Genomic DNA, 17469 nt, shown 5'->3' on the forward strand with positions numbered 1-17469 from the left:
GCAAGGTGACGACGTTTCAGTTATATCTGCTCATCAACAGCATCTTGGGAAAGAGGGATCTTGGATGTGCAAAGCCCACTCAAGATAGCTTTACAAGCTAATAATTTATTATTTGAAGCAAAATTCAAAGCAAGCCAATCAGCTCCCTCACAGTGATGGGAATTTTAAAGAACGTGCCACACATCTGACGAACAAACAGCACTGAAAAAACAGGTTGGTTGGTTTTGTTGGGTTTTGTTTTTTTTTTCCTTTGGTGATTTGCCCACAGATTGCCCATTTGTTTCCTGGAGACATTTCTAAGCTCTCTACTTCCTAAACCCAAACAAAATTAATCCTCATGCCAAACTACAGTCATACACTGATGTGAGAGCAAAGAACGGAAGGCAGCTAAATAAGCCTTACACTTGTTGCCTGTGCTCACAGTCCCAGCAAGAAAAGCATTGAATTCCTTGTTTCATCTTTGGGGAGGGCTCACTCTGCCATCAAGGAAACTGGAAAACACGTGACATACTGATATGCAGTCTATAAATAGATTTTGGCTTTAAACAAGAACTCTGATTTGCAGCAATTGATATAAATAAGCTCTAGCTTTAAAGCCTATTATAAACAATACTCTAAACCTACTTGATTGTATAAACAACTATCTCCATGCTGCAACTGAGCACGAAATCCACTGCCTTGCTCCCTCTGTCCAAAGCTGGACAAATGGATTTCAATGAGAACTTTGGCCTTGTGCTCCTTGGGGTTTTTTGTACATGCTCCAGAAACCACAGAACTTACATCAACCCATATATGGTGGTCCTTGACCTGTGGTGTTGCAACTCACAAGCATAATCCCGTACAGAAAAGCATCAAAACCCATGCATTTCTTAGCTTTTCTATTTCCAGCCCCCCCCTATTTTCAGTCGAGAGAACAACTATACAATGTTTATCTGGTCAGGCTGGAGTACATATGCATGCAATCAAATTCTGTACTCCCACGAGCAATCAACAATGCACAACCAAGGGAGAAAGAGAAATATTCATCTACATCTACCATGGGCCACTATTTTCACACAAATAGAAAGCATTCTCTCATGTTTTCCCTGGTTTATAAGCAGGTTAGAATTGTAAGTCTCTCAAATTTAACTGCAATTGAAGTTTGGGGTTTTTTGTATCTTTTATTTTCTCATACTCTAAATAATCCTGCAAATTGTTTTGAATTTCTCATCAGGATAAACTGCATGACTAACATGCACAGTTAATACTTGGGAGAAAGCTTCTGACAACACTTTTATATTCTCAACACTCATCTTAATTCTGGGCTACTAAATATAGAAATTTCTTTAAACAACACTTTTGTCTCCCAGTTCTCCAGTTCTGGGATCACACCTTTCCTGGACGTGCAAAACAAATACTTGGTCATTACAGGTTTCCTTCCAACAAGACTTCTGAAGCATATGCTAAGTGCTTTGATGAATCAGGCTCCATTAGCACACAGGACAGCGACACATTTCCTTTAAACAGGATGTGCGTGGTTTAGGCACCTAAACCCAGCTCTAACAATTCTGTACCTACCCTTGTCACCTCATCACAAAGTGAGTTCACACCGGCTATTGTCTGGCAGAGAAACCTTAAATAAGGGCGAGCAAACTGGTCTAGGATTGCTAGAGATGCTCATGCTAGTGCTCCCTGACTCTGTGAAGTCACTCAAACTCATCAGTTTGCTGAGTGCTGGAAGACAGATTGCTGAACAGATAATCAGAATCATTATTTCAAATACTCAGTCTACAAATATGAAACTTCCTAAAGCCAGCACGGAGGCATCCACGGTACCAGCAACAGGCATCTGATCTGCAGCAGAGGACAGGGAAGCTCACAGCCCTATCACCTACAAGCAGAAGGTCTCTTTGGTACACACAGAGACAGAAGCGTCCAGATACCTTCTAGCTCCTCCATCAGGGTGGTAGAGCCCACTATGAGTACCATCACCTCCACCACACCTTCACATCCCCAGGCAGTACCACCAGCTGTGAGTCTCTTACAAGCATCCATTTTCCATGCTGCCAAGAACAGCATCGTTGTAAAGAATGCAAAACTGTCTGAGGGTAACTGGGGTTTGCCAGGTGGCAGAACGCTAACAGAGATTGCATAACATTTGTTTACAGCTTGGTAAGTTTTACCTTGGCTTTTGGTAATTACCTTATCATTTGTAATCTGTCCAAAGAAGTTTTCAATTAAAATAGAAAACATGGTGCTCTCCTTTACAATACACTGATTAAGATTACAACACACTGATTAGGAGCATTTAAATGCTCTTCATCAAGCTAGTACGTGATACCTAACAAGAGTATCAAGCTTCTTTTAATGACATAATTTGCACAAAACTTCAGTTAGCAACATCAAGTGATTATGCTTCCAGAAAATAAATCACTTCAAATATAAACCTAAAGAGAAAGCTGAGCATTACCAAAATACGAGCAGACCTGAGAACAGCTTTCAAATTCCCCTTTTTTTCTTATGTAACAGTCAAATAATTGTACTTGTCCTTTCACCACTTGCAACTCTTCTCTTTCAGGATGTAAAAAAATAGTGTGTTAAAAAAAGTTCCCTCAACTGAAATACTGTCACATACATATCAGTGTCTTAAAAATGAGCTACATCTTATTCATCGCTGCTCTCAACAATTTGCAGCAGCAATAGCTTCTTTGAAATACGCAGAATCGTCCCCACTTTGACTACAGTGGGGAAGATTATGCAACAATTAACACATAAATTCTGATGACTTGCAAACAAGGACAACCCTCACCCCTTAAAGGAGTGGTCACCATATGCAAGGGCTTGAAGGTCTCATAGGACCCAGAGGGATGACAAACTTTTTAACTTAAACGACTCTAATGCATACTAGCATAACCCTGTCACCTCTACTGCAAAGATGTTTTATGGAAAGAAAAATCTGCACATAGACCATGAAAAGAGAAGTTGACCTGTAGGCACAAGTGAATTTCTACACCATCAGCAGCATCAGCTCCCAAAGCACATGGTGGTCTGCAGCAGACCACTCTGAAGGACAGTATGAAAGCAATTCCAAAATAAACACTACTTCTCTTTCAGCTAAACTTAAGCAAACCCAAACCTCTGCAGCAGTTCTTTAAATGTTCCTGCACTGACTTGTCAAACACACACCCTGGCATATAAACAACCTCTCCTCACCATCCTCCTGCCACTCACCCACCCTGGCACGTTTACCCTGGTACCAACAGTCCAGGGCTGCGAAGAAAGACTACCCTGTCAAGAACAAATAGACATAAATATTTCTGGCAAAAGCAGCGGCATTCTCTTCTATAAACTGTCAATGTTTTCTGAGGTGCATGTAAACACAATGAAAGAAGGGGGGAAAGATCATTGGGCTGCAGTTCAGGGCTTAAATCTGGGCATGGAGGCAACAGCCTGGGCAGGTCCCCAGATCCGGCTTTCGTAGGAAGGGCAGAAAGCCATCCTTGTGCTGATCAAAGCAAGGCACAGCAAAACCAGACTAACTAGGTTAGTTAAAGTCAGCTTTCTTTCTCAAATTGCCAAATGACCGTCTGGTGGTTCAGAATTTTGTTATTTGAAATACACTGCAGGGAACAAGTCAGTGCTAGGCCTGTTCTTTGACATGATGAAGGGAACCTGGCTCTCAGCAAAAGCCAGAGCAAAACTCCCACCATCCTTGCAGGGCTGAGGTCTCGTGGGTCTGTCAGCTATCCCCACATACACTAGTTTCTTGTATTTGTCTCCACAGGCAGGTAACCATTCAAGGAGTTTCCTTTAGTCTGCCCCAGTTTGGTTTTGTTGTTTTCTTAAAACATTTTATTGACACACAAATTGCTGCCATTATTTCTGAGATGAATGTGACTGCCTTTTCCCCTTATATTGTGATCCTACCTAGAACAGCTGTTCTGCTTCTGCCACTTCACTAGCAACTGTCTTTTTGTAGTAATTTCTACTAAACATTCACAACTACAGCATACAGTTTCTCATATAGATTTCCTCCCCCCCCACCCCCATTTCATTAATCTTGGAGGATGGAGGTTAACTCAGAGCAGCAACAACAGGAAAATCTTTCTGTAATTTCAGTTGAGGCATTATCAATATTGGATGTGTTTCAAAACAGGAAAAAGGCATCTGGGATGCACTGCAAGCCACAACCACAGTCAGTGCAGCTCCCCTGAACTACCAGAACCTTCTGTCATAGTATTTCTAATAAAGATCACTAAGCTGGTAATGATTTTTTTCTGTATTTGGTGTTTAAACACAGCAGAAAGGTCTCATTTCCTCTGACTTGTTTTCGTGGGTTTTTTTTAATAGTAACATTAAACACTGCCCTAGGACCAGGACTGGATATAACTTGCCTACATGAAAAGAAAAAAATTCAAACCCAAACCCCCTACATACGGCTAAGCATTGCCAGAATCACAGGTTGTTGGAGAGCAAGCTCATCACCCCAGCAGCTCACTGTTCTGTCTGCACTAACTATTGGAGGTACAGCAGAGTTCAAGTAGCCCAGGTTAGGATGTTAGCATTGCAAGTTATACTGATCCTTGATTTAGGATTCCTCTTAGAAATAATAAGGCATAACACTTTTAATAAGTGTTATGGTGATTAACTGTTGTTGGAAGTCTAGGATCTGACCTATCTTGATGGGAATGAACCCAAACATAGACACAGTGGACAACTGAGTGGGAAAGCGTCAGATACCATTTGGATCTCTTCCTAAATTGTCAGTTTGCAATTTCATTTTAATTCCAAAAATCAACAAAGAAACAGGACACTGAAAAATACCACAGTCACAAACTCCTATCTGAGGATATTTCTTCTCCAAAGTAAAGTAACAGGATTTTGCACGTTAATGTGGAGATCCAAGTGGCTGAGCAGGTCCCTAACTACTTCCTCCTGGACGACAGGGAGACTATACCGCTCCCTGACTCCATCTGCCAGCTCAGGAGGCCAGTTGTCTGGATGACAATCCATCCTGCTATTAAAAATTGAGGCAAAGAAGGTGTTAAATACCTCTGCCTTCTCCTCATCTTTTGTTATAATATTCCCCTCCATGTCCACTAGTGAGTGGAGGTTGTCCTTGCCCCTCCTTTTGCCATTAAACTCAATCACAAACTGCTCAGCTCCTGACTGTTTTCTGAGGGTTTCCAGGAAGGGTTTGACACCCACCGCAGCACACGAGCAGCCCCATCCAACACAGGTGACAACTGACCAAGACCTCTATCACCGCCCATTTCTCCTTAACTATTCAGCACCCTATTGCCAGTGAAATGCTTCTCCCTGTAGCGCTGAGTACAGGGGCCATCTTCCCTTGCTTGTGAGGAAACTGGCATCTCTGCCAGCCATTGTTACTCCGCATCTACACCTAATCTTTTCACTTCCCACTACTCTCTTTTCTAAGGCTAAATAGTTTCTTTCAGTTCCATGAGGAGATACTGAATGTGCCACTTAAATGGAGATGATACCAAAGATATTAAACCTTTGCAACTAATTAAAAGGTTTTCATTTTCTCCCACTAGTTCTTCACAAGATAAGGCATGCCATGGAAAATCACCACGTTGGATTATAATAAAATAGGGAAATTTGAATAATTTGTTCTAAACAACTACAGAAAAATGTTTCTGCTTTAGCATTTTCACTTGGGCCTATTGATTCCACATTTGAAGCTTGAGGGTACTGCATTGCCATCAGCCCTCTCTCTGGATGCACAGCTCCACGCTACTGCTAAAAGATATACTTTAATATTTATGAGATATTTCTAGATGGAGATTACCACTCAGAAGGAAAGACAAGTATGACTCAGTTATTTAATACCTTTACATCTTCCAAAGAAAAATGTGGAAATTCTTCCTGGAGTGCTCATGAGAGAGGCTGAAAGCAGCATTTCTTATCTTTATGGAAAGCAATGTTTTACTTATTACTTTTTGTATTAATGTTGCACATGATCATTTCTCAAGATACAAGACTTGGCTATTTTAGATACTGTACTAACACCAGGGGGGAAAAAAAAGGACTGTACTTTCCCAAATCTTTATGATCTTAGTGCAAGTCAAAAGGTAACATATGAACACACCAGGGATGCAAGATAACAAACAGACAATGTATGATATTGATAGGCAATATTAACATCTTAGCATCACAAAAAGTACTTCAAGAATAGCTTTGTATTTTCCCAACAATGCTTAAATTTTGTGCTAGCAAACCCTCACATTTATTGAATTCAAGTGAGCTTGACCAATATTGACAATGGGTGTGGGGTTTGTGATGGCTGTGGCTGTACATCCTGCCCCACCTGCACTCTCAATCTCATTAAAGTATGAAAGCCAGAATAAGGCAACTATGTCCCATAATACTCATCAGTAACAAAAAAGTTATCAAAAGGCTGCCAACACTGGATACAGCCTCATCACTGAGATGAGACAGTGACAGCACACAACTTTGGTACCTGAGGACACAGGTGACAGCTGCCGACCATGAGGCTCACAAGGAGTGACACCAGCCAGCCAAGAGATGCTACTTTGGAACTCATTTCTCCTCCTGTGTGCCCTATCCCACAGCACAGAAAGGCAAGAAGAGAATGTAAACCTTCAAGCTGAAACAGCATGGAGGTGATTACAGTCAGCTACACCATGACTGGAAATATCGCTGTAGCACTGAATATCTCCATCATTTAACTGGGCATGCGCTTGATGAGTCCATCCTCTTCTGCCACTTCAATCTTCCACCACTGCAGTCTGAAAGCTCACAAGAGTGGCTTACATATGGCCTTAAAATAGTTTTGGAGCCTTATGAGTGCCTGAGAGCACACAAAGCTCTGTCAGTTTCTCTCTCTTCTAAATCATACAGAAAGTCATACCAGAAGAAAAAAAAATGTATGCCGGTTTATTCAGAAGCATCTTCAGCAGCATTTAAAGCACAGCATTACTGATACTCCCTGGCATGCTCAGCAACTCTAATAACACATATTTAATTGAGCAGTATCTATCTTTTCAAATTTAAATGTCAAGTTTGGGGATCAAATTAATAAAATGCCTTTGTGCTTCTTAAAATACAGAATTTCTTGTTACTTTGTATCGTGTACTTCACATTAAATATACAAACAAAAAGAGGTATCTTTTATAAATATAACAAAGAAAATCACAAATCCAAGAGTACAGACAGCTAACTGCAGCAAGCAGAAACAAAATAATTACATTTTCCTGGCAATGATTCCTAGTGAGAGCCTTGGACAGAACCCTGTGCTCTCTACCATGAACTATCCAGACAGAGCTAAGTTACCTATTGTATGATAAACTTCTGACAAGGTCTTAGTTCCCTAAGGATTGGAGGGTTGTAAATAAAATCACCTTCATCAATATGGGGTATTCTGGTGGCGCACTGAGATGGTGGTCATCTTGGGAGGTGGCCTCAGCCTCAGGCATGAGCAGTCAAGTGAACCACAGGTCACAAGGCGTGAGGAATCTCTGCAGGTTTCAGAGCACAGGTGCAAAACACTTGTGCTCATCCAGTGTGCTAAGTAAGCCACCATGTTTGAGACTTGTGACTCAATGAAGCAGAATGAAAACAGCTACTGTGCCTACTACTTAATGTCCCAGGCTTTGTTTGCATTTTCAGGAAGCTTCGCTTTGCTGCCAGAATAGCATGAATAATGCCTCTGATTGTGACATTTCTCTAGGTCATGAAGAAGTGAAGACCTGTCTTACACGCATCCCTGATAGCAATACCAACAGCTTTATCTTTGGAGATGATAATCTTCCCCCAAAAAGTTAACTTTCAATGGGTTTAAAACAACAAACTCAGAAGTATCCTAGCCATCGAGAAACTTGCCTTCATTTGTGAAGACGCAGCCTGGTGTTACTGTGGGCAGCAGAGAGATCTTTTCTGAAAACAGTCTGCAAGAGCCTGTGCAGCCTGGGGAAGAGAGGGATGTCAAGCTGAAGAAAAGTGGGTAGAGAAGGGCAGAGCAAGGCTCACTGGCCGCCAAGGTGGGTCCAAGGCCAAACTCACAGCAATGACAGCTCCCATCCTCTTTGCAGCATTTCAACTACTTGCACTTCTCCATCCTTACAACTGTGACTGCACAAACTCTGTTCAAATATCATCCAAACAAGCCAATCTGAACATTGTTTATTAAATTAAAACTCAACCTAGAGAAGTGGTTATGTAACAAACAAATTGGAGGGGATGTTGGGGATGTCACTGTTATCCCTGAGATGAGTGGGAAGAAGGTAAGCTGTGTGCAGATTCCAGTTTTATTTCTTTTTGGCAGAAACAGAAGACGAGTTTCTAATTTAGCACCAAGGTTGCTGAAGGAAAAGCAGCGTGCATATATCAGTAGATAAAAATAACAGTTACAGCAGCATTTGAGACAGGCAGAGCAACAGAAGTCAGTGCTGCGAAGGGCAGGCTTGTTGCTTTCCTGTGCGATACATACAGGAACCATTCCAGGGAATTTTCTGAGTGGACAAAAAGAAAATCAAAATGTATTTGACATTCCCCACACACAATCTAATCAGGATGGTTATTAAACACAACATAATTCTCCCAGACCAGACTTTATCATAAAGAAATTAATAACTTCTTGGCTTTCAAGTATTTCAGAAGTGACAGAGGCCTCTTCGGTTCTCCTGATAAAAGAAAACCAGCTAACCTGATCACAGAAATCATGGGTCGCTAGCAAAACACGTATGTTCAGCTAACAAAGAAACCAAGTGACGGAATTAAGTTTATTTTTACATAGTCTTATCACTGGACTCTTATACTACGAATTAGAGCCTTATTCTAGGGCAAATGAACCAAAACACTGTTATTTATTTGTGTATGTATGCTTTGAGAGGGCTCCCAAGAAGCTCATAGTATCATTCAGGGTTGGAAGGGACCACAAGGATCATCTAGTTCCAACCCCCCTGCCATGGGCAGGGACACCCCACACTAGATCAGGCTGGACAGAGCCTCATCCAGCCTGGGCTTAAACACCCCCAGGGACGGGGCCTCGACCACCTCCCTGGACAACCCATTCCAGGGTTTCACCACTCTCATGGTGAAGAACCTCCTCCTCACATCTAGCCTGAATCTCCCCACCTCCAGCTTCATTCCATTCCCCCTAGTCCTATCACTACCTGAGATCCTGAGAAGTCCTTCCCCAGCCTTCCTGTAGGCCCCCTTCAGATACTTTCATTTGTAAATTCAGGCAGTAAGTTAGCAAATGAAGAAAGAAGCTGGATAAGACTAATAACATAACAGATAGCAGCCTTACTTTCTGCTGCTCTGCATAAATGTTACCCAAATGTCAGTAAAGTCCTCTGATTCCAAGTCAGCACAGTGGAGTACAGAAGCAGACAGAGAGAACTGCAGTATCGATAGCTCTGATAATTCAAACAGACTTCTACGCTCGCATTTCTCCAAAACCCACCAGATTTCCCATGAAATAATTATTTAGCCTTTCCTTGTTTTAGTTTTTGAGCCTGGTTGATGAGATGGTGAATTTTCTCTACAGATATGTTAGAAATCAGCAAACTCTCCACAGTGAGCAAGTAGTGTAGCTTTTAGATTACAGGCGAGATAGCTCTGAAATCATCTCACTCTGCTTGAGCATTTTAAATAAATAAATAAAGAAAGAACATTAAATACAGAGAGGATGGGGAAGACCTTATTAAAAAAACCCAAAAAACAACCAAACCACCTTAATTATTTTTCTCTGTAGAGTTTTGTTGTTAAAGTGAGAAAATTTGGGGCAAGGGAGCCGAGAGTGAGTTTAAAATTGGGGACTATACTCTGTAAACATTTTGGCATTAGTCTATCATTCATAATTTCATCTCCTACAGGTTCCATAGCATATGTCATTTCAAGAAATTAGTTTCCTACTGAATGATTTATGGTATCTTTGAAGGAAAACAGACTGCTCAAACACATCAGAAGTTTTCAGTACGAACACTTGCCATGGGGTTATTTCCTTATCCCTGCCAACTCAAACCGATCTTTCTTCTTGCTACTGAAAAAACACAGTTGCATTGAGATTTGAGTTTCCATAGAAACAGTGTTGGGCTAAAGTAAATACAAAATGGTAAAAGGTGTGACTTCCCCAGTCCTACAGGCATGCTAGCAGCTGCCAAATTTTTACCATCTAACCTTTCACCAGTATTTACTACTGCATGACAATTTTAGCTCTGTCTCCCTATGGACACTCTTTTGAGTGGCACTTCCATGCTTCGGCAGAAGGGATGTAAATATTCAGAGCTATTTCTGTGCCTCGTTGTACAAGAATGTATGATTCTCTTCACTGCATGTTGTGTTATTTTATTTTGCAGACCTCTCCACTCAACATTACAAGGGAAAATGCATCTCTTTGTTAGTCTGCACATCAAAACAAAACGCAGTAATGCACGAATCAAAGGGATCAATAATTGTTTCATTGCCACTAAGCATTTCCACATTTCTTCAGCATTTCAAAATACAAACACGAGCCTTGAGCATCCTGAGGCCGTGACACCAGACAACAGCTCTGAGTGCCTGAAAGCAGTGAGAAAATGCATGTCAAACTTCCAAAAGCCTGTGATGAATTTATGTGCAGTCACGTCTTCTGAAGGAAAATAAAATGAACTCCATATTAATCTCCTGTTCTCAAAAATTCTCCTATTCCCTTCCTAATGATTCTAATTCTTACTAAAAAGGCAAAATCCTGACAATAATTCCTGCACTTCTGCAAAAAAATTCATTGTAGTTTGAATTCAGGCATTTTCCTAACCTACACAATTGAAAACTCTTTTCTTGTTCTCCTCAGAACATTACTTTGATTTTTCTTCTCATTTTGAGTTCTGTCGCAGCACTCTGTGCTGCCTCAGACTTGCTCTTATTCTTTGGAAGGTTTTGCATGCATGCTGCATTGAGACGGAAAACTCTGTCATCATTTCTGAAAATCACAGCTGAAGACAGGAGGACTCATCTTGTGAGCTGATGAACAATGCAAAGAGGTGGTAAATGCCCCATCCCTGGAAATACTCAGGGTCTGATTAGACAGGGTTCTGAGCAACCTGATCTACTTGAAGATATCCCGGCTCACTGTAAGGGACATTTGACTAGATGACTTTGTAAGGTCACTTATGTAAATCATTTATATATCCTCATTAATGAGTCTACTGTTACCCTTTTATGTTGTTTGTTTGGGTTTTTTTTTGTTTGGTATTTGTTTATTTAATACACATTATGGCCTAGGGAGTAACACCAAACATCTACATACCTAGTTCTACCTTTCTCTAGAGCACAAACTATGTCAACTTAGCCAAAACATTACAAAAGACAGTCTATAGCTGGAACTTAAGTACTGGAGCAAAATGTTCACACCTTTGGCTGTTTACCCTTCATCAATCAAAACTTCTCCAGAATGAAGAAGTGTTGGTTTCCTTTTATGATAATGCCTAGAAGGTGCAACAACAAACATATATACATACATACATATGGAAAGTGAATGTAACCCAACAAGGCTAAAAGAGAAACTAACTAAAACCCTTTGTGTTTCCCTCTTTTTTTCAGAAGTTAGCACTGATGGTCAGACAGAAGGCTCACTGAATGCAGTATGAGAATAGACTTTGTTTCTATACATCAAAAAGATCAAGTGTTTCACAGACTAATTAAGCTACCAAAGAAACCTCCTTGCTGGTGGATACAGCAGCATATGAGGAAGAAGGCTGTATTCCAGATGGTGATGGAGACAAAAGAAGTTTTTGGTAACTATGACTGCGTGTAGTCCTCTAAAATCATTACTTCTTGATGGTCTTCTGCAGCAACACTACTACCAGATTCTGGTAGCTTATTGTAGTGTCATTAATGGCTCTGAAATTTAGTTTACTATTAAAATAAAAATTGATTCATTCTTTGTCATAGAAAAGACAAGGCTTATTAAAGATGAGCCTATAATTTCTATCAAAAGGAAGTAGTAGAGCAGAGACATACTAAATGAAGCTTAAAGATTCCCATGAAGATTTTAATGACAAGTCAGAGATTAAACCCACTGTCAGATTTCTGAAAATAGATTTACAAATTTTCATAAACTGGCCTAAGTCCCCTAATGCAGTATAAAAATTGTCTAAGACTATGGGCATGGGGAGGACTGGGGGGGGAATAAAAAGGGAAAAATCACTACACGTCTTGGCTTACAGTGCAGGACACATCAATGCACAATGGCATGTTCTTTCCACCTAGCAAAGTTAGGGAAGCAAGTTTCCTAGTCAGTGCTGATCCCATCAGGTCACAAGAGATTAACTGCTGGGATAACTAATAAACTTATGTTAAGTGGTATCACAGCATTAAGAAGTATTTGGTGCTGAGGCAGCTAAATTCTGTTCCATGTCTGCAGCTTAAGCCATAGGCTGTTAACACATACAGGGCAAGAGGCTCTGCAGGTATCGGTAAACCACCCAGGGCCAATCTGCTTGATACAGCTCAAACTAATGCCAAGAATGATCACAGGCATCACGTTTTCACTGTGCAACAAGCAGCTTGTGAATGACTTATTGCTGGCAATCCAAGCTGGAAGCAATGAGATAGATAAGAAGGGCACCAGGACAATCAAAACGGAATTCAAGACCCTTGGACAATTGATTGATGGGGCAGGAGTTCAAGGGGTGTTCTGCTCAGTTCCCTCAGTGACAGGGGTGTAGACTGAAAGGAACAGGAGAAGCCATGTCATCAACAAATGGCTCAAAGGATGGTGCCAGCAGCAGAATTTTGGGTTCTTTGATCAAGGGGCAACTTTTACCGTACCTGACCTGCTGAACCTAGATGGGGTGAATCTATCTAGAAAGGGCAAGAGGGTACTAGCACTGGAGTTGGCAAGGCTCTTGGGAGGGCTTTAAACTAGATTTGAAGGGGGTGGGTGATGAAACCAGTCTCTCTGGAGAGGAGAGGGACATAAACTAGAGTTAGTTGAGAAATCAGCAGCCCAGCTGAAGTGCATGTACACCAATGCACGCAGTATGGGTAACATAGTTCATTCTTTATGCTCTCCTGAGTGCAAAGGTTGCTCCTGACTGGAAGGAGACATGGAAAAGAACCTCTAAAAAGCTGGTAACTTTGTCAGGTATCATGCCATAGTGCAGCTCTCTGCAAGTGGCAAGTACACCATGGTTTTCTCTAGAAACCTTCATGCAATCACAAGCTGCTGCTTCTTGACTTAGAGCCAAGCCTTCCTGTTGCTGTGTGAATTTTAGATCTGCTGTGGATGTGACACAAACAGGGCTTCTGCAAGGCTTACTCACCTGCAATAAACACTTCTTTGCTGAGCCCCACAACATGGATCAAAGCAAAGCTGACATGACTGGCCCTAAAATGAGTGTTTTGTTCCATGCCGTTTGCTAGATCCCATGAACGGCCAACCCAGGTGCTGTTTTCATTCTGCCCACACACAAACCCATGACAAAAAGCAAAGTCATTCACACAAGTGGCGCATTTCACCACCCTAAAAGTCAGGATTTTCTCATAGCCTTCATTTAATGCCATTGCTGTCAAATCCGCTACATCTTGGAACAAAAACAGCCTTTATGTAACCTAATAAATAAAAGTCACCGAGGCAATAGCTATGCATATATTTCAGCTAAAAACATTTTGTTAGGAGAACATTAATGTCCTCTGTAAAGCGGGGAGCATTTTAAAATAATGTTCTAGCCATTGTTAATACTTTATTGCTATTCATCACAGAACCATTAATCATAGTGAACTCATTTGGTATTAATGCGGATGTCAAAGTACTTCACTTGCATTTCAATTATAACTCAGCCTTTAAAAAGCTGCCAGCACTACATGGAAAGCTTTGAAAACCAAATTTGAATAGTCTGCTCAGAGATAACTACAATTGCATTCTGGCAGAGAAACAACCTTTTCCATCCTAACCCTTGAGGGGTTGAGGAGCCCTGTGTCCTGACTCAGGGCTGGGTGTGAGGAAGAGGAAGCCCAGTGCGGGGCATCCAGACCCAGCTGAGATGAGGGTAAGGGAAGCATTCCTCTAGGCTGCCTCATGCCCATTCCTTCAACTGCAGCAAAGTGGCAGTGAGGTTGCACTTTCAGGCCCCTAAGGAGATCTTTTTTTTCCCCATCACTCCTGTGATTCCCTGAGGCACTATCTTGCTCTCAGAGCCAAAAGCTTTGGTCTTTTCTATCTGATGTTTAGCATCCAAACAAACACAACAGAAAGAACACAGATCTACAACCCACTGTCTTTAGAGACAGTAAATGAGTACGCAATACACCAGAGCAGACCTAGGATAGTTGGCATCCTCACCTCTCTGATGACAGTTCAAGAAAAGCACCTCTTTCTGGCCTCAAGAGGCACTGGCAGCACAAAATGCAGCATGGGCCTAGCAACTATCAGCTCTTTGCCATCAGGGAAGACAGGAATATAAGGTCACCTTGGAAAATTAAGACTTCTGTTCCCTCCCTGCCAACCAAGCATTTTAAATCCAGTCAAATGACAAGGGCTCAACAATCATAGCAATTCTCATCAGAAATAGTGTTAAAGGGAAAAAAGACAAAATATTTCTAACTATCTAGGGGAATTTATTCATTCTTCCATAGAACTCCCATTCTATTTTATCTAGGTCATCAATGTAACATGTAAGCACACAGCAAAAATTCCTACCTTTGGAGCTCTGGCATGTTTTCCACATCTGGCATCTTTGACAAGGCTGATGTCTAGCAGCTCAGTCTCCTAGAAGGAAAAAGTGCAAGACCACTAAGCATTGTATTAGTCAGAGTTATGTTCACAGTGCCCCACTTTGCACATCTGCCAGGGGCTTGCCTGTCTGCAGTCATTCCTGTGCAGACTGAGAACAGTTTCAATGAGTGCTCTGTTGCACTTCAGCTATTCCAATAGCAATGCTAACACACATAACTTGGTTTCCTTCAAACTGCGCAGGTCTCATGATAGACAGAATGTATAGAAGCCATGAGTCAAGCTTATTTCCTGAATCACTAAATACCAGCTGCTGTGCTTTATTTTTTCTTTTTAATACAGTTTTAGCATTTTTATGCCAGTTACAATGTGAAGAGGCAATGTTATCAACAGAAAAAAACTACTTTATTATTGCCAGAACATTTTGAAAAGTGCACAGAAAACCCAAGAAGTGTTTTATCTACAGTGACAGCAGGTTCCAACAATTTTAGTGACTACTGCTCAACAAAGAACATGTACTTTGGACAAGGATTTCATAGTTCATACATCACTCTCAAGCTGTGGGTTGTAACAACGCATGATGCACTTGGAAAAAAAAACAGCACATGAAGACAGTTTCTGTAGGTAAGTTTCTGTCCTCCCCTACACACATGTAACATCAAGAATCTCATTCCACTGATAACCTCTTGGGTCTCCACCCTGCCTGACAGTGCCTATCAGCATGGGAAGGATTAGGGAAAGATGGTGCCTGGGGTATGTCACCTTGTGGGATGCCCCTACCTCTCCGGTATCAGCAAGGAGCAGTCACCTCTCCAAACACCCAGCAAACTATAGACCTTAGCCAGCATCATTTTTCCCAATCTCATCCTGCAACAGGGTATTTTTGGATGTTGCTATGTTGGTTCTTTCTTGAATGCTTTAGCATTTATAGGCAGGGAGCATTAGGAAAGAGGAAGGATGCTGGAGACTGGGGCAGTGCAATTGCCAGCTGCCAGCTCTCTTTCAAACATGCACATCCCCATGGCATTGTGTGTGCTTTGCCAGGAGCAACACCAAGTGTTCTGTGAGACACAGCAAGAACATCTGACCTGATTTAGCATTGCTTGACATTCCTAGAGCACATAGTAATGGTGTCTGCCTCATTTACACTAGCGTTTGGACCAACAGCCCGTGTAAGCGTAGCTCAATTACATACTAAATATAGTCTGAACGTAATTCAGCAGCAGTATGACCATACTGCAATTAGAGCTACACCCATTCAATGCATTTCAGCCTTCCAGCAGTAATTGCAAATGCTTTGAGATGAATTTGAAATCTCTGTGCCAGACACAGCCACGGAGTATTTTAATACCTAGAAGAGAAGCAAGAAACCCCATTTGTTCCACGGTTATTTTGCCACAAGTCACTTCTAATTTTAAAGAACCTACTCTCACACAGCTCTTGTAGACTTTTCTTGTCTACTAACACACAAGCTTTGCCACCAAATTTTCATGTGACTGTACATTCATCACATTCCCCTGTCCCCCATACCAGTCCCAAGTCTCTTTGGTTGAACTCGCCTAAGTATTTTTTTTTCCTTTCTCCACCTAGCCTATTTAGAGGAAATGTGCACTGTTACACTCATTTTTCCCTTATTTGCCTGAAGAGGACAAGGATATCAAAACTTGAGGGGATTAGAAAAGATGCATGGCAGGGTCATAAAAGGTGGTATCTTGCAAACTTCCTTAAGAAATAACCTGAACTCCACCAATACACTAGGCATATGGACACAAGCAGTCTTCTGACAGTGCTGCTGCCCCTCGCATGGGTGGCTGATTGCCCACTCATAAAATCTTGTCTACAGTGGTCCCTTTTGCAGCTCAGGAGCACCTGATGGTTTGTGAATCAACTGTTCAGGTCCAGTTTGAAGTTGTTCTTGCTTCTACATCTAAACTACACTGATCCTCATCCTGCCTGACATGAGCACAACCAATGCCAGGAGCTAAGCATAGCTCAATACTCTGAGTGCAGAAAAGCCCTTAATGCATCAAAGCCTGGGTAATCTCTTACTATTCAACAAGACAGTTGCATGAGGAATTCCTAAAAACTGTAGAGAACAGTGAGCACTAGCTCTCCATCTCTCAATGTGATTGGTATTGTGACCATTTTAGGTGGTTTCTTTGTGTGTGTGGGAGAACTGAACTTTCTCTCACCACCATAGGTATCCAGGCCTGGATGGGGCCAGTTCCACACCAAGGGAAAATGACTGCAATGGTGAAAAAGCACTGCTGATCTGTTCCTGGATTTTATATCATTCTTCTCTCTGGAATTTATGTCTCAAGTCTCAGTGACACTGGATTAGTGCAAAAATGTCTCCATGCATTTTAATTCTTCTGCAATCTAGTCCATGCTGCATCTGCACCTGAAATGCAGTGTGAAACTCTAAGTGCTCGTGCAGATGCTATAAATTATTCGTCAACTAAAACAGGATATACATAATCAGAGAAAAGAGAAAAAATATCATTAGAAATAACTCTGTGTGGAAGTATGCCTGCAGGTGCAACTTCAAATAAAACAGGCAAATGGCACACTGGAGGGACCTGTGAGTTAATGCATATGGCCATTTAGTTCCTGCAGAAGTGGAAATAATGAAGCATAGCAGAGCTACATTTGGGTTGATCATACTCTGAGCAAGAACCAAGGCAGGAAAAAGAAGAGTCCTGACATAATTACAAGGAAGAGACTAGACAACACCATGCAAGAGACAAGAAACTGAAAAGAAAACAAGGGCTGAGAGCCAGTGTATTCAC

At 41.5% G+C, this 17469-nt stretch overlaps 1 protein-coding gene across 2 annotated transcripts in view; it reads right to left on the reverse strand.

The window, feature by feature from the left end:
- PLCB1 (phospholipase C beta 1) overlaps positions 1–17469 on the reverse strand; it is a 368463-nt gene that overhangs the window by 251316 nt on the left and 99678 nt on the right. For both annotated transcript variants that reach the window (XM_068153205.1, XM_068153206.1), the window contains exon 3: positions 14648–14716. In XM_068153205.1, the coding sequence (XP_068009306.1) occupies positions 14648–14716 (69 nt within the window). The remainder of the gene's footprint in view (positions 1–14647; positions 14717–17469) is intronic.

The sequence above is a fragment of the Melanerpes formicivorus genome, unplaced genomic scaffold (genome assembly GCF_026170545.1).
Source record: "Melanerpes formicivorus ecotype bairdi unplaced genomic scaffold, bMelFor1.0.p_v2 SCAF_25, whole genome shotgun sequence".
In the NCBI taxonomy this organism is placed as follows: Eukaryota; Metazoa; Chordata; class Aves; order Piciformes; family Picidae; genus Melanerpes; species Melanerpes formicivorus.